The sequence below is a fragment of the Telmatherina bonti genome, assembly GCF_933228915.1.
Source record: "Telmatherina bonti genome assembly, chromosome: 1".
NCBI lineage: Eukaryota > Metazoa > Chordata > Actinopteri > Atheriniformes > Telmatherinidae > Telmatherina > Telmatherina bonti.
In genome coordinates, this window is record NC_136619.1 from 40,126,196 (window position 1) to 40,150,649 (window position 24,454).

Sequence of the window (24,454 nt, forward strand, 5' to 3'; positions counted from 1 at the left end):
AGAAACTTCGAACCGAGCGAAGACTGAAATGATGAGAAGATTAATCTATGAATATTTTACAGTTAAAACCCACGAGGTTTTTAATTCCTGTTGTAATTGTGTGTAAAATAAAGAACAAGTCTGTGCACGCACACACACCCCGACGTGGATGCTCCTCGGAGCGCTTACCTGGCCTGTGTTGAAGTCCAGAGGGATGTTCTGCAGAGGCGACACGGGCTGCTGCTGCTGCTGATGATGATGATGATGCTGCGGCGGCGGGTGCGGCTGTTGGCGTTGTCGCCCCTGATCCACCGCATGCTGCGACTGTTGGTAGAGCGGGTAGGGAGGGGGCGGCTCCCTCGGCATGTTGCTGGTATCCAAAGCAACGCCCTGTAGCGAACAGGAAGAACCAGCGGGAGTTCATGACGTGAATCGAGGCGTCGTTACTCGCCACGTTTAACCAACAGAAGTAAGAACTTATTTTCTGTTAGTTTACACGTCGTGTGAAGTGAGCACACCTGTGTGATGGGGGACAGCGAGGGGGACATGGTGGGAGACAGCTGCTTGGCCAGACCCCTGCGCTGCTCGGCTCCTGGAGACAGCGTGAGGGGGCTGATGGGAGTTGGTCGCCGCCGCGGCGAGTTGCTGGACAGACGCAGGGATGAACTGATGGAGGGATTGCTGAGCGATGACTGCAGCTGGCAGTTGCTGAGGGAGGCCTGAATGGAAGGATTGCTCAAAGAGGAGGAGAGACCTGGTGGGACAAATAAAGATGGCAACACGTCCGCACTTTAATATCCAACCTTCAAATTCTCCAGTGTGTAAATGAGGTAAACTTGTGGTAGCTCTGTGTGTGTGTGTGTGTGTGTGTGTGTGTGTGTGTGTGCACTGGATTTTCCAGCACGCTCTCCAGTCCCCGACACCAAACACTTGACTTTATTGTGTGATCGGGGAGGGAGAGAAGGATGGGGAGCAGGGGAGAGGAAAATGAGGGAAAAGAAAAGAGCTGATTGTAGTGAGCCAAAAGAGGGTCAAAATTCCTCTGTCACTTTGGTGCCCAGCCAAGCCGAACTGTGTCCGACATGCGAGCCGAACCGCGCACACAAAGAGGAAAGAGTGAAAGGGAGCAGCAGTGGGTGTGATCAGATCAGGCAGCAGAGTTCAGACTGAGGAAGTCAGAGACAGAGAGAGCCTTTAAGAGGGTTTATCAATAATGTAAAGTTGACTGGCGAAGAAGGCTGCAACCTCCTGAAAACACACTAGCAGGCGTTCCCACATTAAAGCCCCGGAGCTGGAACAAACTTTCAGCTTGTTAAAACTGACAAAGGCCCAATCTCCGTGGATAATGACTCATTTCCAGAGGCGTGCAGATCTTTTCTGTCCTTACAAAGAGAAGGAGCACATGCTCAAAGCTGGTGTAAAATCAGACCGCTTTTATTAACTGGCCGGATGGGATTTTGAGTTGTGCTGCTTGGCAACACTTGCAGAACAATAAGAGGACCACCAAGCTGAAAAGATACCGTCAATCAAAAAAAGTATTAGTAGTTTAATGAATAATTTTTATGCAACGAGGCGAAGACAAAGAAAACACGTGGGCAGAGAGATGTAGCTGTGATGATACCGATTTTTACAGAAAAAATGCAGCTGGAAATAAAACTCAGGAACTTCCTGTGAAGGTGAGGCAGCATTTTGTCTCCAAGTCTTAACCGGAAAAGGGTTAGGACCCTAAAGCCAAGTCTCAACCCTGAAAAGGGTTAGGACCCTAAAGCCAAGTCTTAACCCTGAAAAGGGTTAGGACCCTAAAGCCAAGTCTTAACCCTGAAAAGGGTTAGGACCCTAAAGCCAAGTCTTAACCCTGAAAAGGGTTAGGACCCTAAAACCAAGTCTCAACCCTGAAAAGGGTTAGGACCCTAAAGCCAAGTCTTAACCCTGAAAAGGGTTAGGACCCTAAAGCCAAGTCTTAACCCTGAAAAGGGTTAGGACCCTAAAACCAAGTCTCAACCCTGAAAAGGGTTAGGACCCTAAAACCAAGTCTCAACCCTGAAAAGGGTTAGGACCCTAAAACCAAGTCTCAACCCTGAAAAGGGTTAGGACCCTAAAACCAAGTCTCAACCCTGAAAAGGGTTAGGACCCTAAAACCAAGTCTCAACCCTGAAAAGGGTTAGGACCCTAAAACCAAGTCTCAACCCTGAAAAGGGTTAGGACCCTAAAACCAAGTCTCAACCCTGAAAAGGGTTAGGACCCTAAAACCAAGTCTCAACCCTGAAAAGGGTTAGGACCCTAAAACCAAGTCTCAACCCTGAAAAGGGTTAGGACCCTAAAACCAAGTCTCAACCCTGAAAAGGGTTAGGACCCTAAAACCAAGTCTCAACCCTGAAAAGGGTTAGGACCCTAAAACCAAGTCTCAACCCTGAAAAGGGTTAGGACCCTAAAACCAAGTCTTAACCCTGAAAAGGGTTAGGACCCTAAAACCAAGTCTCAACCCTGAAAAGGGTTAGGACCCTAAAACCAAGTCTCAACCCTGAAAAGGGTTAGGACCCTAAAACCAAGTCTCAACCCTGAAAAGGGTTAGGACCCTAAAACCAAGTCTCAACCCTGAAAAGGGTTAGGACCCTAAAGCCAAGTCTCAACCCTGAAAAGGGTTAGGACCCTAAAGCCAAGTCTCAACCCTGAAAAGGGTTAGGACCCTAAAACCAAGTCTTAACCCTGAAAAGGGTTAGGACCCTAAAACCAAGTCTCAACCCTGAAAAGGGTTAGGACCCTAAAACCAAGTCTCAACCCTGAAAAGGGTTAGGACCCTAAAACCAAGTCTTAACCCTGAAAAGGGTTAGGACCCTAAAGCCAAGTCTCAACCCTGAAAAGGGTTAGGACCCTAAAACCAAGTCTTAACCCTGAAAAGGGTTAGGACCCTAAAACCAAGTCTCAACCCTGAAAAGGGTTAGGACCCTAAAACCAAGTCTCAACCCTGAAAAGGGTTAGGACCCTAAAACCAAGTCTCAACCCTGAAAAGGGTTAGGACCCTAAAGCCAAGTCTCAACCCTGAAAAGGGTTAGGACCCTAAAACCAAGTCTCAACCCTGAAAAGGGTTAGGACCCTAAAACCAAGTCTTAACCCTGAAAAGGGTTAGGACCCTAAAACCAAGTCTCAACCCTGAAAAGGGTTAGGACCCTAAAACCAAGTCTTAACCCTGAAAAGGGTTAGGACCCTAAAGCCAAGTCTTAACCCTGAAAAGGGTTAGGACCCTAAAGCCAAGTCTTAACCCTGAAAAGGGTTAGGACCCTAAAGCCAAGTCTTAACCCTGAAAAGAGTTAGGACCCTAAAACCAAGTCTCAACCCTGAAAAGGGTTAGGACCCTAAAACCAAGTCTTAACCCTGAAAAGGGTTAGGACCCTAAAACCAAGTCTTAACCCTGAAAAGGGTTAGGACCCTAAAACCAAGTCTCAACCCTGAAAAGGGTTAGGACCCTAAAACCAAGTCTTAACCCTGAAAAGGGTTAGGACCCTAAAGCCAAGTCTTAACCCTGAAAAGGGTTAGGACCCTAAAGCCAAGTCTTAACCCTGAAAAGGGTTAGGACCCTAAAGCCAAGTCTCAACCCTGAAAAGGGTTAGGACCCTAAAACCAAGTCTCAACCCTGAAAAGGGTTAGGACCCTAAAACCAAGTCTCAACCCTGAAAAGGGTTAGGACCCTAAAACCAAGTCTTAACCCTGAAAAGGGTTAGGACCCTAAAACCAAGTCTCAACCCTGAAAAGGGTTAGGACCCTAAAACCAAGTCTTAACCCTGAAAAGAGTTAGGACCCTAAAGCCAAGTCTCAACCCTGAAAAGGGTTAGGACCCTAAAACCAAGTCTTAACCCTGAAAAGGGTTAGGACCCTAAAACCAAGTCTCAACCCTGAAAAGGGTTAGGACCCTAAAACCAAGTCTCAACCCTGAAAAGGGTTAGGACCCTAAAACCAAGTCTCAACCCTGAAAAGGGTTAGGACCCTAAAGCCAAGTCTCAACCCTGAAAAGGGTTAGGACCCTAAAACCAAGTCTCAACCCTGAAAAGGGTTAGGACCCTAAAACCAAGTCTCAACCCTGAAAAGGGTTAGGACCCTAAAACCAAGTCTTAACCCTGAAAAGGGTTAGGACCCTAAAACCAAGTCTCAACCCTGAAAAGGGTTAGGACCCTAAAACCAAGTCTTAACCCTGAAAAGGGTTAGGACCCTAAAGCCAAGTCTTAACCCTGAAAAGGGTTAGGACCCTAAAGCCAAGTCTTAACCCTGAAAAGGGTTAGGACCCTAAAGCCAAGTCTTAACCCTGAAAAGGGTTAGGACCCTAAAGCCAAGTCTTAACCCTGAAAAGGGTTAGGACCCTAAAGCCAAGTCTTAACCCGGAATAAGGTTAGGACCCTAAAACCAAGTCTTAACCCGGAATAAGGTTAGGACCCTAAAGCCAAGTCTTAACCCGGAATAAGGTTAGGACCCTAAAGCCAAGTCTTAACCCAGAATAAGGTTAGGACCCTTTTCAGGGTTAAGACTCGGCTTTAGGGTTAGAATTGGAAGTTATGAAGTCATGGTCAGCTTGGGATGAGGGGAAGTTGCTGCAGTCAGAACACCACAGACTTACTGTCTGGCCAAGGAGCCCTCACCCTCTAAGATGTTTTTAGATTGGTCTTTTCCTTCACAGACAGATGCACGCTATCTGCCCATTCTCATGTGTTGGACTTGAATAAATGGTAATAAACCCTAGAGGGAGGAAATCCCCTGAGTTACTGTGACTGATCAGCTGTCAAATCATGACCTTCTAATCTGTTAATCTAATACTTATCATGAAATGTTAAATATAGCACAACACGCTCAGAATTGGTTTATCTTGCTTCCAGCAGGGTTCCGTTCTGGCACTTATTTTCTTTCTGTTATATCTGATTATCTTAGCTTAGATAATTACACAGTTCAAGCATCTCTCCTGTCATCTTTTTGCTGACGCTGTCTTCTAAAATAACAGCGCTATGCATTAAAAGAGTGGCTGGGCACAATTATTTTACACTAAACTCAGATAAAAATGTAATTATTGGACATCTCCCCTGATTAAACCTGAAATACCTGGAGATTTTCTGATTTTCTGTATCTAAATCTTTGGCTGCCACAAACGATTAATTCAGTAATCAACTACTCATCAGTTATTTAGCAGATTAGTCAACTAATAGGATCATATGTCAGTTTTAGCATATGGCACCAGTATGCAGCTGTTCTGACCATCATTAGCCTCCAGTTTGAAGTATTATGTGCTATCTAAAAACACAATGATAGCCAGACAAGTGCTGTGACCTCTCAGGTTAGGTAGGCAGATGGTTTAAGTGTGCGGGCAGGAAAGTGCCCACCTAATTTAACATAATCAGGATCCTAAGACACCATTAAAAAAAAATGGCTAAATGATTCAGTAGCAGTCCCCAGACTATTTCAGTTTCTCATGACAACCAGTAGCATATGTTGACATTTTTCCTCAAACTAAAGACATTGAAAATTGTTTAAGCCTCTGTAGCAGGGTAACCCCCCCCGCCTTTTTACAGAAATGATTTTACATGGGCGAACGAACTGTGGATGCGTGAACACACCGTTGTGATGATGTGAGGAAAAGACAGGATTACGCACTTTTATTTTCTGGCTGTTAACACCGCATGAGTTGTATGGTCCTCTTTGTCTTTTTTTAATTTAATTTAATTTAATTATTTGTTGCCTATTTGTTGTAATTTATTTTAGGCTTATTTGTATTTCTTGCTATTTTAGTATAGTTTGTATTTTTGTATTGTATTATTGTATTTTTTTTTTTTTAAATTGTGGAGCACTTTGGAAACTGTTTATGTTTATAAAATGTGCTCTATAAATCAAGTAGATTGGATCCATTTAAAAAGCAAAAACCTTGTTTCTTTGGTGAACATAAATGTTTTAATTTTTCAGATGACTGAATTAAAAGTTGTCAGGTTGGTTAGAAAGAGGAGAGGTGGGTTCTTCTCATTGTTTTTTTTTTTTTTTTTTTTTTTATGTATTTCATATTTTAGTGGATTTACTGGCTTTCTTTTCTCAAAGCCCAAATAAACCTACAGCCATCACTTCAGAGCAACCTGAGAAGAAGTTCAGAGGTAATTATTTATAGTTTGCGTTTAGATTTTTCATTTAATCCTTGATAACACAAAACAAGATGCTTTGTTGGATTTCAGGCCTCCCTCATGATGTTCAGTCTTCCTGCTCACCTTGCGAGTTGCCGATACCGAGGTGCATCATGGCAGCTGGCAGGTTTCCAGTGCTGCTGCCTCCGCTGAGGTTCAGGTACCCTCCGTTGTCTTCAGGGTCCAACGGGGTTGAGAGTGGAGAGGGGAACTGCAGGTTGCTGAGGTCGGGCAAGGAGCCGCCGGTACTCAACGAGCCCTGGTAGTGGGACAAACCCGGATTCTGCTCCGGAGAGGGGAAAACACTGCAGCGGAGATGGACAGGAAATGGAAAGCAATGTAAACAACTAAATAATCCAAAGGTCAAGAAATAGAGCACCATGGCAACACTAAATTCATTCAACGCTTACGTGTTGCAGATACTTTTTTTTCTGTGAATATATTTTTTATTATTTCTATTTTTTCAATATGCTATTATGAGCTGTGACTCATCAGTCCCTGAACACCCCCCCCCCCCCCCCCCCCCCACACACACACACACACACACAGATGCTTTCCTGCATAAACAGGCACATCTTCCCACGTCAGTAAACCAAAAAACGAGGCAGTAAAAGCAGCTCGAGGCCAGTTGTGCTAATAATGCCATTTTTTCCTCATATTTAACTAAAGATTATGTGTTTATTATTCCATTATCAGATATGTCCGAAATGTGAAGGTGCTCCGGGGAACAGCTTTGCTTTCGGTATATAAACATTACTTAAAACATTAACTAAACACAATCAAGCTGCTGCTTTAAAGCTAAATAAATACTCATAAAAATGTCATTTTCCTTGAAATAAGTTTTTTTTTCTGACTGAGGAAGGAACAGTTTTAGTAAACTGTAAACAACGCCACAGGTGTCTGACTGTCTTAATTTCCTCCTCCTTTTTCTAAGGTCAAAACACACAAACAGGAACACAAACATCCTGTGTGAGGAGTGTGTGGCATTTTGTTCATTTATTAAATTAAAACAAGGTATTAAGACCATCTGCTACCGTCACGTCTGGTGGAAATCTGTCGTGTCCTTACGGATATGAAAATGTTTCGTGTGACATCGCATGCACCATGATATGGTAGCAGCTCATTCATAAACATGGAGAACAGTCAGTTTCATGGCACTTACTTAATTCCAGGCACTTCACATGATTTAGGCCTTGATGCCAGAGACTGGACCTAAAACACAAACATCAACATCATGGAACGGATAACTGAAAAATACTTGGCTACAAATTTACAGTTCCTCATATAAACGACAAATAATGACCAACAGTATCAATTAGAGTTTCTCGTTGCATTGGTCTGAACATATCAGAACAAAAACAACCACACTGCAACAAAAATGACACCATGACTACAAGCCTTATCCACAGTAATATGAAATATACGAGGAAATATGTGCCGACTTTCAGTCTTTTATTTTCTCCGAAGTAGACAGAGCGCCTTATAATGCAGTGCGCCTTATGTGTGTGTATCGAATTCCAAAGTCTATAAATGTTGTTGGTGACTTCATTGAGCGCTCCGCTTGACTGACTGAGAGTGTTTCCGACACGCTGCTTATATAGATAAAAGCTGGACGTAACAGAGGGCAGAATGAGAACGTTAAAGGGGGAAGTGTGGGCGTAAAAGAAGATGCTAAAGGCGTGTCCTCAGTAGGTATATAGTGCCAGTATGTGCATTATGCAAAATGACATTGGTTTGGCTGATGACATGACCTGCGAAGAAACGCGCTTACGAAGCACAATTCAAACTGAAAGCTATCAGCTATGCGGACAAATATGGGAATCGAGCCGCCGTGAGAGAATTCAAGATCAGCCGCTGTGAAGAACCAAATGAACTCGGAGTTGGAACCATTCCGGGAAGCTTGACGAAGGAACTCCAACCGCTGGATGTTGGTATAAGCAGGGCGTTCAAAGCGAAGCTGCGAACGGCGTGGGGGCGATGGATGACAGATGGCGAACACAGTTTTGAGTCAGCGTCAGGCAAGTTACGCCACAATTTGTGAATGGATTGCAGATGCTTGGACTAACGTGTCTGCTTGCATTGTTGTTCGAGCTTTGGCAAAAGTCAGAATCATTCATGAGAAGCCACACGGCGACGAGACAGACTCTGACAGTGACGAGCGGGAACCCGGCATGTTCCATGGAGAACTAGCCCGGCTGTTCATTTCGGATGCAGAAGATGAGGACTTTGATGGATTTGTGAATGAGGATTGATCAAAAAACAACATGAAAACATTGTTAAATTCTTCAATAAAGTACAACTGAACTTATTTTAAAACACACGCAAGCATGTCTTAAGCTAGCGCACCGATTTGTTTCATCATGCCAGCACCCTGAAATCCGGTGCTTATGTATGTGTTAAATACAGAAATAGCACCTGTAACTGAGACTGCACCTTCTAATACGCCTTGTAGTCGTGAAAATATGGTTTATAAACACATGGAATTTGTAAGGAATGTGTCTAATACGTCAGTATCTCTGCCAACACTGACATGTACATTGGAATAGTTCACCTCCTGCAGGCAGAAGAAGCAAAAGTCTCTGAATCGACCAGAGCTCTGCTGAAGGGCTGAAATGTACCCTGGAATCCAGAAAGGCTGTGGCTTCCTCATTTTAACAGTAAAACTTTATTTGTTCATAGTGTTGCCACAGAGAATGACTTTTGGGTTTTCCTCAATTCTCTAAAAACTAGGGGTTGGAAAATGGAATGTCGGGATTTTTTTGCATCACGATTTTAAAATAGATTTTTTAAAGAAAGATTTTTTTTTCAAATAAATAAAAATGATCCATTATAATTTTTTTGTAATTTTTATTGATCTTTTTACTGGTCTTCTTGGGCATTATACCAGCAGAATGATGGTCTGGCTACTGGGTGGTTTTTTCCTCATTGAAATTAGGAAAAATAACCAGCATAAAAAAGTTTTCTATGCATTTTCTTTGTTTTTAATCTACAAAAATCAACAATATCAAAGAATTGTGAGAATCACAAATTAAATTGAATCAGCACCCATAAAATCGGGATCGAATCGGGACAAAAGCATATCATCACAGCCCTACTAAAAACCATGTGATGAGTCTCTGAAGGGACGCAGGACACAGCTCAGACGCTACCAGACTGGGTTCAGACCTGAAGGAACCCTGGTGGAGGTCACAGAGGCGGTGAAGAAGGTCTCCAGCAGCAAGGCCCCAGATGTTCACTTGGACATAATGATCTGGTCGTTTTAAAGAAGGGGAGACCAGACGGTGTTTTCTGATGAGTGCCTAACACGTCCCAGTTTATTCGGTTATGCTTGAGAGGAACCTCAAACCGGAATCAGGAGCAGATCATGGTAACTAGTCTGACAGACTTGGATCCTGTGTATACAACGGTGAGAATAGTTTAGTTGGGTCTGGCCTCTTGTTTACACGGTTAGAGAGATGTAGGTGAACTTTTCCCGCAGCGCCAGGCGAGTCCTGTCTGTGTAAACTAGAATCTTTACACGACATTGACGTCTTTCACGTCATCTTGAACTTGCACACCCTGCACCCGTTTAACCGGCAGAAAGCACTGCATGGTGGACCTTTTTGTCTGGTTGTGCTGCTGCAACTTTTTTATTTATTGGCTCTGTTGAACCAATACCTTTATTTATTATTTATGAGCATTTATGTAATCAGCAAAGACGCAGGGAATGCATGGGTTTGATAGCTACTGCTGTTATGTCCATGTGAGACGGCATGCAGCACCGTGGCGGGAAGCACTGACTCCATCGGGGTCATCCACTGCCTTTGGTTCTGTTTGACACACCTGAATGACATCTCAGGGGTTTGAGGAAGCGGTTCTGGTTTTTTAAACCTGTGAAATGTGTCTCAGCTTTTTGCAGTTTGCTCCATTGGCTCTCAGGTTTACAGCAGGACAACTTCTGGCGGCTCGTTGCCTCTGGGTCGAGTTGCTTTGGTCTGATCAGCATCAGTGCAGGATCTTTTTGTTTTTATTTTTTAACCAGGATCAGATGTAGAATCAGAACTTCATGGAAGGATTACCTGACTCATCTGTCCCGGGAATGCCTCGGGAGTTAGTGTGGAGATGGACATCTGGAATACCATGCTTAGCCTAATGCTAACCCGACCCAATTTCTGCTAAGTGGAAGGAAATAAATTGATGGATGGATGATTTTGGTCGGGTGGTGCCTTTTTATGGCCAAATATGTTTGGAGTGAAGGGAAATTTATTCTGAGGCGTACAAAGCTCAGGGAAAGACAATTTGTAGAATCTAACTGTGGAAAATATCTGTCTTCAACGTGTGAGGGCTGAATTCGACCTTGTTTAACGTTTCATTTATCGTTTTCTCATTTATTCTCTTCAGTGATTCAAATACTTAAAGGGACATTCTTGATTGCAGAAATGCCTTTCTGGTCCATTTAGTCTGTTTGAGATCAAACGAGACAGTCTGGTTGAACAAGAGGGGTGTCTCTACCAAGTCATGGCAGGAATTCACCTGAAGTGACATAAAGCACTTTCAGAGCAACCAAACTTCTTCGCAGTTTGTGTTTTCTGTTGGTGCTGCAGGAGGAGAAGAAAACTGCCTTCACAGCATCTGTCAGTCAAAGACTTAAATAACTAAAAACTTAGAAGGTGTGCAATGATACAACATCGACCTCATAAATATCCCGCTCTGCCATAATGTATGCACCAGTACAGGTGTGTGTTGATGTGTTTCTCTGCCAGTATTCCCTTTTTTCTCCTTCCTTCACATTTAATGGTCGTTTTGGAACCAGTTTATTGATTATTTCTTCAAATGTAGTGATATTTATAACAAGGAAAATAGCTAGTTTAGTTTAATTCTCAGTCTGATAAAAGGTGCTTTCACACCAGGACAGTCAGCCAGACTCGACCTGACTGTGGACTGGGTTCAGTGGGTTGGTGTAACGTTCTGATCGAGTCTACGTTCACGCTGCACTGCCAATGAAAATCGGAGCTGTAAAACAACATGTTCCACTCTGTTTTGTAGTCCGCTTCCTGTATTTGGTCATCTTGAAACGGACTGAAACCTGTGTCTGTAGGCGGACCGAGTCCGCTTGTTTGATCTGAATCAGAACACGTTTGTGTGCTCACGATTACTTTATTAGTAACATTTTAATTTTGATCCTTTTTCCTTGTTTTATGACTTCTCTTATGATTGTATGACTTTGCACCTTGAATTGATCAGCACTTCTAAATTTCATTGTACAGTGACAATATCTATCTATCTACCCATCTATCTATGTATCCATCCATCCATCTATCCATCTATCTATCCATCTACCCATCTATCCATCAATCTACCCATCTATCCATCAATCTATCCATCTATTTATCCATCTACCCTTCCATCTATCTATCTACCCATCCATCTATCCATCTATCTACCCATCTATCCATCATCTATCTATCCATCTAACCATCCATCTACTCATCCATCTATCCATCTATCCATCCATCTATCTAGCCATCTATTCATCCATCCATCTATCTATCTCTCAAACGAAGCGTACTTTCTGAGGTAACCGACTTTGATGTGAATCTAACCAGCTGGTGTGAAAGTTTATCACAAAGGTAAATTATGTAGAAGCTTTTTCATTTTGTTTCATTTTTGTCTTTTAGCTGAAAAAAACAAGATATTCCAGGCTACATCTAAAGAACCATCACAGAGAGGAAGGATGAAGGTTAATGTCCTTAATTTACAGGCTATGTTTACATTTCCTCTATCTGAATCTGATCAAAATCAGTCTGATAGGAGACTCCAGCTAACATGTAACAGTGGTATATACATGATGGGCAGATTTAATATGGTCATAAAGCTTTTGCCGTGCGCAGTGCCTACTTGTCTGGGAAAAAGTGGGCTCTTATAATTTTGAACCTTCTGAGTGTCAAAATGATAGATAATCCTTGACTCTGTTCCTCAGCTTCCAACGAAAACGTATCTGCCACAGTCCCGTTGTGTTTTGCTGTCGCCATTTTCAAGTTTTCTGTGACAATTCATTACGTTACGTAACTTCCTCGTGATGTTTCTCTGAGAATGCAGCCACCACCAAACAATCAGAATGATTAGAGACACGGTTATTTTTGTCTGCTGATCTGATCGTGAAAAGTTTTGAACCACCAGCCTTGGAAAATTCCTTCCGATTGGATCAGCTGTGATGTTTACTTGATGCATATTTATTCTGATCCGGTGTTTGATAGGATTAAAAGTGGACCGTGAAAGTGTAGCTAATGAACGGAGTTTACGACTGATGGTGACGTTCAGGTAAAAGAAGAATAAATCTACACCTACGATCATATTTCCACATTTTGAAGATGTGCAGACTGATGGAAAATGCAACATTTCTGACTGCTTTGAAGAAAAGTTGATGCACATGATCGGGGTTTGCTCACCGATCACATGGCCAATATTTGCTGACCTGAATTGGAGACTAATCCAAACCTCCAGAAATGCAAACAGTGACTGAAAACATCTTTCCACAAGTCCTATACATGGCCAAACCAACTAGTTGTTAGGGTTAGTTAACCCTAGTTACCGACCATCTATTTTATCTTGCATATATTTTATATGGAAACATTTTCCGTACTTCAGGAGAGAAGTGAAAACAGATTATACAGATGTTAATCTGATTTCATAAAGAGATTTTATAGGAAGTGACACTGATATGAGCCACAAACTCACCTTCTTGGCCTCCCACAGCTGCTTTGGGAGGGGCTTGCTGACACCTATTAGGTTTTCCTCATTAGGCGGAGCAGGGAAGCAGAAGACTGGAAAAAAAGACACACATTAATCCAGGAATACTAAATGTTAATGTAAAGTTGAAGAAAAACTAAACAGAACTGAATGAATTTATCACTGATGCATTTCATAAATGACTGAGCCATCTACTACTAACAAAACAAAGACAAATAAATTAAAATAAAGGTATATATTTGATTTAGTACATTAATATTATTGGAATAAATGCGACCCACCATCTCCAGAGGCGTCTACTTCCGCTTCATTTACACTAGCTGCATGCCAGCCTCCATGAGAAACAAACAAGAGAAGGAAAAGGGGGGGGGGCGATGATTGAATGAGAAAAAGAAAGACAAAAACAGAGAACCATTAGAGGTTATTCAATATTAATCCGGCCCTCCGGAATAATCTGCAAGTACTGAGAAGCTTCATGTCCACAACAGCTGGAACTTGGCATCAAGTTATTAATCACAGCCATGAAGAACAGAGGACACAAGCTGAATGGTGGGGTCCAAAGACCTCTAAGAGCCTTTTTCTTCCTCCTAGATGGTAACTGCATTTGCCTCTGTTCATCTCTCCTCTCCTGCCTTTATTCTGTGCCTCGCTCTTTAGTTACGCAACAATTCTTGTGCAAGACTTCTGCTGCTTATCTCTGATAGTCTCCTTCAAGGTTTCTGCTCTTACATCAGCTTTTGATCCACAACCTGCTTTATTCCTTCTCCTTCCACGCTCCCATGCCTTCTGAGGCCCGCTCATTTGAGCGACAGCTCTTCGGCTGCTGGAGCAGATGGGACAATGAGGCGATACAACAGTCTGGCACCATTACGTTCCCTCTTCAAAAGGTGTTTGGTCACTGGAGCTGTTGCAACTAGGATGGAAAATTGCTGGCTTGCATCCCTGGCAGGATCAGGCTGTGCAATGCATTCAATGTGAAGTTGCAAATACTATAAAACAACAAAATAAATCCCTATCTGGTGTTACAGTATAGCAGCAAATCAAAGCTCTGTCAGCTGCAGGGGGAACGTTAGATCTCCATTAAAAGAAGCTGCTTATTCTGCTGTGGCAGCAACACAAAAAAAATCATAAAGACACTGTAGCCCAGGTCCTCTGCCACAAGTGTTTCCGCCTGGCCATGTGACTCATGGCTGTAATTCCTAGATAGATGCTTCTTTAATCAGCCAAGGCTTAACACCACTCAAAACCTGCTGAAACCTTGAGAGGTGTCAATGAGGCCCCGGGGCTTCACAGCTCTCTGCACTCACGCATGAAGTCGCGAGGCAGCGCTGCTCGTGCTCTAACCACAGCCACTTCTGTGTCACGGCCTCGTTCTATACAACAGCTTGGAGAGAAATATGCAGCGTTTCCTGGCAGACGACGCCACGTACAGCAGGCCATACAAGAAGACTGCAGTGTGTACACAATGTGATCCTTCACAGGATGCTCAGTGCATCATTAGAGGTAATTATAGTAAATCCGAGCTGAGGTTCATGTACAACACAACAGATAGAAATGAAAGTGAAACTCTTTAAAAGATTCAATATTTACATATTTTGAAGCAGAAAAAGATGCTTTTAACAGCTTAAACTGGAATATTTTCAGTAACAAACAAACTAAACACCCCAGATGGAGACTTTGTGGCTATTACAACTATTATAATTATTAATGTCAAATATATTCTGAGCACAGTTTCTATTACTTATTATTATCATTATGATTATTACTGTTTCTTTACAGCACTATAAGAGCTTCCTGTGATGCTGTTTAGGATGAAATTGATAGTAATCTTATCAATATCATCATCATAACTACTACTACTAAATAAAACATCACAGTATAGTTCAGCATAACGTAGTGTATGGTATATTATAATATTACCAGGTAATAAATATATTAAACTGTGCCTGCTCGGCGACAGGACCTCAAATCAATGCCATGATTAATTGAAGATGCCTTCTCAATTCTGTTTAATTAGCAATAATTATATTTTTCAGCTTTATTTTTATCTGTCGTATGTATTTAAATTAAAGTTTTTGTTGGAAATGTTTCATAACAGAAAAGAACAGATATAGAATTTAAAATGTATATATGAAAGAATTAATTCATTTAATTAATAAATATTTTTTAATAAATTGAAGAAAAATAATGTAAATAATGGACATGATTGAGATAACATCGATTGTTGGTGCTGTGTGTCACTTTTAATTTATTATTGATGAATATCCCAGCTCTACTAAGATGATTGGGGTTTTCCTTTTACTCTGGTTGTTACTACTACCATTAATATTACTATTAACTTATATTATTACTTACATTATTATATGTGGCATTATTGTTACTGCAGTTTCATTATAACATTTCTAAAGCCAAAAGCAGCACAAACTGCTTTACAAAATGAATGAACTATTGAATGAACTACTACAAAATTAACTATTTATTCTGTATTCAACACACACACCTGAATCTCGTCTGTGTAACTCTCCCATTATACACACGTGACTGTGTGACTATTTTCTGTCTTTTAACTGAATGTAGGTATAAACTTATGAACAGAAATAAACGCGACTTGATGCTGCTGTGAGAAAATATGATGTTGATTATGGTTACGTTACACCTAATGTGACTGCGGTACAGTATGTAGTGACTGAATATAATCATCCTACTGTTATGACGCATTGGAGAGTAGAAAAGCAGTGTTTTTCCACTCCTTTATTCTTTATTCTTATATATTTGAATTAAATCTGTCAAGTTAAATAATGAAAGAAAATCAATAAAATAAATCTATAATGAAAGAATAAAAACATGCTTAATGGGATGTGGGAAAAGAGAGCAGACACAAGACACATGATTTATTTCTATTAACAGCACGTACAGATAAATACGTCCAAGTAGGTCTAAGGTGAGCCATTTCAAGCAGGCATTCTGTGTGTTGTGATTTATGTCTTTATGTAGGCTTGGTTCTGTTTGCATATGAAACTCATGTTGGGCCAGATTTAAAATTAATATCCTGTGTGGAAGCGTCGGCTAAACACTGAAGCAGGACTGAAACTGATTAACACAGCTTCACCAGTGATGCAATCAGAAGGAAGCAGGTGAAAGAAGAGAGGAAGATCGTTTCTTTGACTGGGAGTTAAATCTTTGACTTTGGCCGAGTTACGAAAGTATAAACAAAGCTGGAAAGGGGCAGCGGTTTGTGTGACCGAGCCGAGAGCAGATCGCTGGTCCATGCGGCCAAAGCAGCTGCCTGCATGGACTGCACTCTGTTAATAAATGACCAGAGGAACAGAAATACAAACATCATAAACTAGGATGATCTCAGTGACAAGAGCCTGAAGAGGAGAAGTCTGCAGGTTGTGTGCTACTCAGACGACGTCCAGTTAAAAAAACCAACTGGTTCTGTTGGGGAAAACACCAGTTTTTACTCAGGTTTAATCCTCAGCATTGTTGTGTTATATTTCACCTCTTTTTTCCTCCTCTTCATGCATCCTGTCACTCCTGCTCCTCAGGTCATCAACATTCACATGAAGAAAGTTTGTCCCAGAACAAATCAGAGACCTGTGAGGCTAAATACCAGTTAACACAAACTAAAACAGAGAAAACCAATCCTCCCATATGTAGTTGTTAAGGGGATTTTCTATTGTTTTACAGTCATGAATGAGCCTGGAGAGGGCATCAGAAGGAGCCCTCTGCACCGGGGGTCATGTTGGCCATGGCTGCGGGGCGCCTGTCACGTCATTGATCTTTTGGCTACGGCCCATACTGGTGCGCTTGCTGCTGTGGTCTGATGGACTCCTGGCGGTAATGTTTCCTTACCGGGCTCCTCTCTGTGCTCAGTAACATATAACTTGGTGTATGCATCATGATAAAGACAAGTGTCAGAAATGGGTGTTGTGTGTGTGTGTGTGTGTGTGTGTGTGTGTGTGTGTGTGTGTGTGTGTGTGTGTGTATAAACGGTGGGGCTGATGGATTATTCTTTGTTGTGATTTTAAATGTAAAAAAATCACTTTGTGTTACATTTTATTGTAGGAAAAATGTTTAATAAATAAAGTTTGATTCGGTGTGTGAGTGATTTAGATAATTCTCTCACAGACTGTCCAACAGAAAGTCTCCCACACTAATCTTTCCTCACACAGCTCTGATTGCAGCAGCATTCGCTGTGGCGTTGCTACAATCCCTTTAAATGAATTTCCTTCATATTGTCACCCAGTTGTGAAAAATCTTGGTGTTTTTATAGACAGCAATTTTAAATTTGAAAAACAGATAAGTTCAGTAGTTAGGAATAGCTTCTTCTAGCTTAGACTTTTATCTAAAGCGAAACAGTATCTCCCATCAAATCACAGAGAAAAAGTATTTCATGCTTTAATAACATCACGCCTGGACAGCTGTAACTCTCTCTATTATGGCCTCGCCCGATCTTCTCTCCACAGACTGTAGCTCGTTCAAAATGCAGCAGCGCGATTACTCACTAGGACAACATTAGGAACACATCACTCCTGTACAATCCTCCCTTCATTGGCTTCCTGTTGCTTTTAGAAGTCAATTTAAACTTTTGTTTGTTTTTTAATCTCTGCACAACTTGGCACCTTCCTACTTGAGTGAATTGCTTACATTGCACAACCGAGGCGGATCTCTGAGATCAGCTCCTCTTGTATTGTCCCAGGTCCAGATTAAAGACACGAGGAGACAGATCCTTTTCTGTAGCAGGCCCAAAACTTTGGAACAATCTCCCTTTGCACATACGAGCTGCGATTTCTGTTGACAGTTTTAAGTCTTTGCTTAAAACCTATTTCTTTGCACAAAGCGTTCAACTCAGGCTAACAGAGACTCTTTATTAAATTAAGTCCAAATTGTTTATTGATTTTTAAATTTGTGGTTACAATACTGTATTACTGTACTGTTCTTTTATATTGTTCAGCACTTTGGGAGCAGTGTTACCGTTTGGAAATGTAAATAAAGTTGACCTTGAATAAGCCGCAATTCTGCCGCAGTTCCGGATGAGAACTGAGCTTATGGACTAAACACTGTTCAATTAAAACACCCGTTAATCACTATTGTTGTTTGTTGAAACTTCCAAATATTGCTTTTATTTTGTGAAAAAATGTAATGGAAACACAGCTATTGATTAGGAGGATTCAAATTGTGTGGAAAAAAAGTGAAGGCTTACAGCCTGGAAGCTAAGGAATTGGAATAAATGGCCTTTGTTTGATGGGGAATGAATTAAGAAAATGACAGTGTGTGAAATAAACAAAATAAATGAAACAAAAATGGAGGAAATGATCCAAGGTTTCATGAGTTAATGTGGATTTAGGAACATATTAAATTTGAGCAGCTCTCAGGAGAGAAAACCAAACAAAAAGCAGGTATTCTGTGCTCTGAATGAGTGTGTTTATTACTCTCACCATTGCGCTGTGGAGGACCTCTACCCATCTGCTGGTTCATGCCAAATGGATCCTGAGGGTTTGGGTTCATTGCACTCGTATGCAGAGCCGAGTCTGAGTTGGTTCTGAGTGGGAGGAAGAGGAGTGTTATGCAGAGTATTCCAGCACCTTGGACAGAGGCAGAGGGTTTCTCAGGGCCGTAAGGTCAGTGAATCATTGTGTTTCCTGCTCTGCCTCCATGCAGGCGGCATTCGTCTGCAGGCTCACGTTGACCTTACACATACACCCTCACAGCGCTTGACTAGCCCACCATTAGTCTGCAGAGAAGACGCATCCCAGCTCCGCCGGGAAATAATCACCTTAAAGCGCTTCATATCAGCTTTCTAAAATCTGTTCTTAATTAAACAGAGAAATCCAGAAAATGTACTTTTTAGCCGTGAAAATCCCTTATTTTTAGTGCTGCTTATAGATGCTGTGCTGTTTTCCTGTACGGGTTTAACAGTACTTTTCTCAGAAATGTTTCCCGCTAGCTTTTGTGTAATGCATTATGGTTCTTTAACTGGAATCTGTAAGATTAATTGAAGAAATATAATGGTCTTGCACTGGTTTTCTCTTCCTCTGCAGCATGAATACAGGTTCATTTTAGCAACGAGCTTTATCTAATGAGCTCAAGACTCATTTGCTTCCTTTTAGTGAAGCAAAGTGTTGCAATCACACTTAAGTCTGAATGAAACCAGCAGGATTTCTGTTGAGGCATCACTTATCGGAGAAAAGAAACCCAGAGAGCCTTTTATGACAGTTTTTCCTGAATTTTGTCTTTTCTAGAAAGTCAAACGCTTGGATACCTGGAGAGGTTTAGATAAAGATCATTTAATTATGTGACTAAAACAGAGGACTTTAATGCAGCTGTGGGAACAAAAACAACCGTATGCGGGGTTCATCTTACATGACAGAAATATTTGCCTGCAGATTTTGGCGAGTTACAGACAGGATCTGAAAACTGGCTGAACTGTGGGAGATTTCTACCAGGCGACCATGCGTTGTGTGATTCACACATCAGCAGCAGACTGTCAGGATGCTGAGCCAATAACAGCAAAGAAGCAGTGTGAAATCCAGCTTGATGGAGATTAGAACATATAATAGTTTGTATTTCCTTACTTTCTTGATTTCACATCTGTGCTTGTGATTACTGTTTGAGCAGAATTATTAGTTAGCATCTACGGCTCACAGTCCACCCACTGCTGTTACCTTCCTCCCCACATCCCAAGTTAGTTTCCCACAGCTGGACGATATTCCTCCTGATTCATGGAGTTTCAGAGTCTCTGGTTGCTCATCATAATTAAAGGCAGTCATTTCTTTTCTGCATGTAGATTTGCATATTTTAACCCTTCGGGGTGAAAACATTTGTGTGGATCTCCATCTGTTTTTGTTAAGTTTGTTTTCAACACAAATTTTCCAATATCTACAGACCAGTAAATATATTTTCCCCTTTCAGCTGCAGAGTTTCTGAGCCTGCAAGTTGCAACACAAAGTGCATCAGTACTGACTTCAGGTAAAAGAACAATAATTCCAGAAAACATTTACAACAAAAGAAAGGAACAGCAGTGTGAAAAGGCTGAATGTAAGAAAATGTGAGTCAGGAGCCTTGATGTTAGACTGATGTGAGCCTGAAGCGGGGTTAGTTAGAGGAAAAGTGTTGATTATTGTCACAACATCAAGGAGAATAAAACAATCAGCTGTAACAATCTGCAGCTGAGACTTTGTGCACTTTTACTTTGTGCTTTAAAGAAAAAGACAAGAGGGGGAATTAATGAAACGCTACGAAGCAGAAAAAGAAGAAATGAAAGAAACCAGGGCATTATGAAGCCAAAAGACAAAGAAAAGACTTGTTGGGCTTTGTGAGCGAAGGACAAAGCAGCAAAGAAAGACTGATTGAAGAGAGATAGGAAGAAGGATGGGTGGGGGTTAAAGGTCACCTGTTGAGTTGTGATAATAATCTAAACCCAGGCTGTTTTTCCTCAGTCCATGGCTGCTGTTCCCTTCAAAGACAGAGGAAAAGCATGACAGACAAAGTTACTGGGTGAAAGCACCTGAGACCCCTGGCGCTTGCCCGGTAAGGTTGTCGGGAAAATATCCTGCTAAAAAAAAAACAAAAAAAAAAAACAACGCGACATATTTGTATTAGCTCATGTCAAGACAGAAGAAAGACCCTGGAGAATATTCAGACACAGCACAATACAACTTTATATCCAAGGAAAGGGGTAGGAAAATACAATCAGAAACAGGAGAAATAGGCGTGATGGGATAGGGAAAACAGAGAGAATAACAAGAACTAGTCTGGTTTATAAACATTTGGCTAAAGAACCATGAGGAGGGATTATCTGATGTCCAGTAGAGAGAGGGAACTGGTGCAACATAACCAGAACTCTCAGGAAGGGCTGATCACTGGCAAATCCTGCCACAAAGTGAGGAGAAGCAACGCAATTTAGAAAGCAAATTAAAGAAGATAGTCTTCCACTGAAGCACAAGCCTTAAAAATAAGTCACAGCTTCCTAAAAACAAACATCCAAGCACTTCATGTTGTTCAGATGAAACTTATGGAACCTGGAGTCTTGTTCGTCTACAACTGGCATTTCTTTCACTTGTATAAAAGTTCAGACAACTCTTCTGATGGCGGAGATGTGCAACACTGTGTTAAAGTCAGATTTTACACGTTGGCCTGAAACCAAGAGTCCTCCAGGCTTCTTCAGGATGTTTCCAAAGCTCTTCTTTAGATGTTTCCAGCCTTTTGTTCAATTCTCCGAGTGTCGGCCAGCGGTAGATGGATCAACTAAAGGTCCAAATTTAACCTCCAGGTCCTGCATTCTTCAGGACATATCACTCTCTGATCCTCTGCTGTAGATCGGTTTATTTTTTCCCCATTCTTATCCTCCACCTCTTCTTTAGTCCTCCATTTGTCTAGTTTCCTCATATGTTTAATGACACATTGACTACCATGTCAACGTATGTCATGTTTTCAGCAAACAGCTGTTTAGGAATCACCTTGTTGGTGCAAAAATACTATTTCCTGTCTGCCAAATCGTGTTATTTATGAGAGCTACTGGGGAACAAAGGTATTTGTGAGAGAAATATTGTAAAGCAAAAATCTAAAGAATCAAAGAATAAAAAGAGAGCAGGTAGCTAGGGCTACTCGATTATGACAAATATAATCACGATTATTTGGACTGAAATTGAGATCTTGATTATTTATGACAATTATCCAGTATTTATAAACAACGCTGCGCGTCGTGGTGTTCTAGACTCCGTGACGTGCATTATAACCGTCTAATGGACGGTTCCGAGCTGTTTAATCTGCTTTTACTGCTTATATAGGAACTATTTTACGTCAGTCTGGATGTACGTTTTATACCAACCAGCCGCTGTCAGGCTGCAGCGCGTTTCTCTCATTCACCTGTTAAAAGACGGCTGATCTGAACCAGCTGGTTAACGCGTTGCTATGGTAACGCCCCGTAACGGAGGAATATTACAGTGTTTAACTGGCCGAACTATGTATAGTAAAACAATGCAGCCAGTTGTCACTGACAATGGTATAAACTATGTTTAGGTGAACTTCCACAACCTACTGCAGTTATTCTACATTGACCTGCAGCCGGAGCCGACTGAGACTGGCCGCCTGGGAGTGCTTTAGGACGGGAGAGGCTCCCGCTGCTCCTTCCTTACAGTAACTGCAGAACAATATGTGCCTTCAAGTCAGTCGCCAAAACACCAGAAAAGTCTCTAATAACTCCAGTAAAAGCCGCTAGATTTGTCGCTTTTAACAAAAAAAGTCTCCAGATTTAGCGAGAAAGTCTCCAAGTTGGCAACAGTGTCTGAATGAAAGCAAAGCGGCTGTGGGAGGAGTTTACAGCACAGCGCTGCAACGCCAGAGACGCTCGATTAGCAGCTGAAGACAGCAGGAGAGGAAACTGCAGAGAGAAAAATAATCACACCCTTTTATTTATTTATTATTTTTTTTATAATCGCTGAAAACCCAGATCGTACTGAGATTAAAATCTGATTAATCGCCCAGACCTACAAGTAGCTAAAAAAAAAAACCCGGCAGAAATATACAGCTTTAGCAGAGTACCCTCCCACCGAATATATAGCAAACACTGTACCAATAAAACTATTCAGAAAAACACAGACTTGTGTGAAACACTGACATGCTAGACCTGGGTCTGAAGGAATGAAGAGGAGAAATGGAGGTGTTTATAGTTCCAAGTAAAGGCCTGCAACCCACTGATAAAGGGTCTGTAACATACTTTAGGTTTGGATCGTCAGCGACTCAGTCAGGTTGTCGGAGGTGCCGTCCGAGCGTGACAACAAGAAAGGCGACCCAGACAATTCTCTCTATTCATTACTAAAAGAAGAAGAATGTTGTCAGAGGAGCATTCAGTGATCAGGAGGGGAACTAGAAGTAGCTTTCTGGGCAGGGTACATTTCATATCAGGCGAGTTTGAATGAGTGAGAAGAGCTAAATTTAGCTGCTGCTAACTGGGTTTGATGTCTTCTGCTACTATTTCACTAAATAAAGTGATCAGAGTGAATAAGCTTCGACATCTTGTGTAACAAACGCATTTTGACAGCATTTAATATGAACATCTTGCTACAGAGGTAGCATCTGTTATCTTTATTTTAGACATCAGCCTACTGCGGCTGAGGTTTCTTGTCCTTGACATGCCATATTTTTGGGTTTATGATTAATTCAGAAGTGAAATAGCGAAAAGCATTGTGCTTTTATAAACTTCCAGACTTTCTCCAGTGTATGAAGACAGGTAGATGTAAATGTCGGGGAAGGAAATATCCGGGAGCTTGATGTTAGTCGTCCGTACAGATCGCATCCATTAACAGCTATTTTCTCTTATTCAGTTCTTGTGGATTAAAATGAGAATTATCCATGAGCCTTACATTACATCAGCCTCACTGAATAAAGCAGCATACCGGTCAGAGAGGATCAGTGTTCGATACTCACAATGGCAGCAGTAAAGTAGAACGTGTACTGACGTCAGGCTCCTGCAAGGCATTGGAAGCGAACACAATAGCATCTTTACAAAAGAACTGAACAAAACGAACATGCAGACAACTGGGCAGGTTGTAAACTAGACAACTGTTTAGGTAAACTGTGCAAACCACTTTAAATTAAGTTTAACCCAAGAGAAAAGCTCTCCTTTGTAATGTTAACGACTTCACAGGTCTAAATGATCAACATGGTGAATGGAATGTTGTTATGCAGGAGTTGCTGGAGCAAAAACACCTTCTGAGCCCATATAATACCCTGCCCTTCCCCTTATCTCTGCATTTATTGCTTTAAATCATCATATCAGATAAGAAGCACCTGTCACAGCACCTATTAAGTGTTGCCAGGCTGGCAATTCTCACCTCCACTGAAAAAGAAAATTAAATTTGAGGTTGTCGCAGTAATTAGCACTTGTGAACCTGTTGGGTGACTCAGTCTGCTAGCATGCCTGGTTGCACGTTTCCATTCACACCGAAGGAATGCAGTTGGGTTATTAGTCAACGTTAAAGCGTTGGTGTGAGAAGCTTCTTGGTTCTGTCTTTGAACCTTCACAACTGAAGAGTGAAGCTGTTACAGCGTCCATTCCCTCAGGTTGATGGACCGTTTCGTAGTTGCCTGTATTGCCTCATAAATGTGCAATTTGTCACATCTGAACAAAAAAAGTGTCTTTTAGAAAAATGCAAAGGATGAACGATCACGTCATGAAGAACCGCATGTAGCAACAGAGGTGACATCCAACCTGACCTCCTCACGGACACACACACATGCAGCCACATCTGGCTTCTTTTCCTCCATTCCTCGTTAGATTTATTTGCTTGTAAATATCAGTTTATTGTCAATCATTTTACGGGTCGGGGCCTTCCTACTTCTCCTCTCGTCTTTTACCTTTTCACACACCCTCATCACTACGACTGACAACATGCTACTGGCAGCAACAACAAAGTCCATCTTAACCTTCTTCTTTTCATCATTTCCTCCAGGTAATTATTACATTTTAGACTCTAAAACATCACAAACATCTATTCTTTATATAAATTGTGCCCGTTAGGTGCTGCTGTGACACTGGCTGTCACACTGGAGGATACATTTCATTGTGTTTGCTGTCAGGTGATCAGTGTGTGTAC

General features: G+C 41.6%; 1 protein-coding gene across 1 annotated transcript in view; it reads right to left on the reverse strand.

The window, feature by feature from the left end:
- crtc3 (CREB regulated transcription coactivator 3) overlaps positions 1–24,454 on the reverse strand; it is a 52,563-nt gene that overhangs the window by 7,328 nt on the left and 20,781 nt on the right. Inside the window, 8 exon segments of the mRNA XM_079241081.1 lie at positions 169–369; positions 498–733; positions 6,210–6,430; positions 7,288–7,337; positions 12,843–12,928; positions 13,136–13,174; positions 18,296–18,399; positions 20,251–20,313. Of these exon segments, the coding sequence (XP_079097207.1) occupies positions 169–369; positions 498–733; positions 6,210–6,430; positions 7,288–7,337; positions 12,843–12,928; positions 13,136–13,174; positions 18,296–18,399; positions 20,251–20,313 (1,000 nt within the window).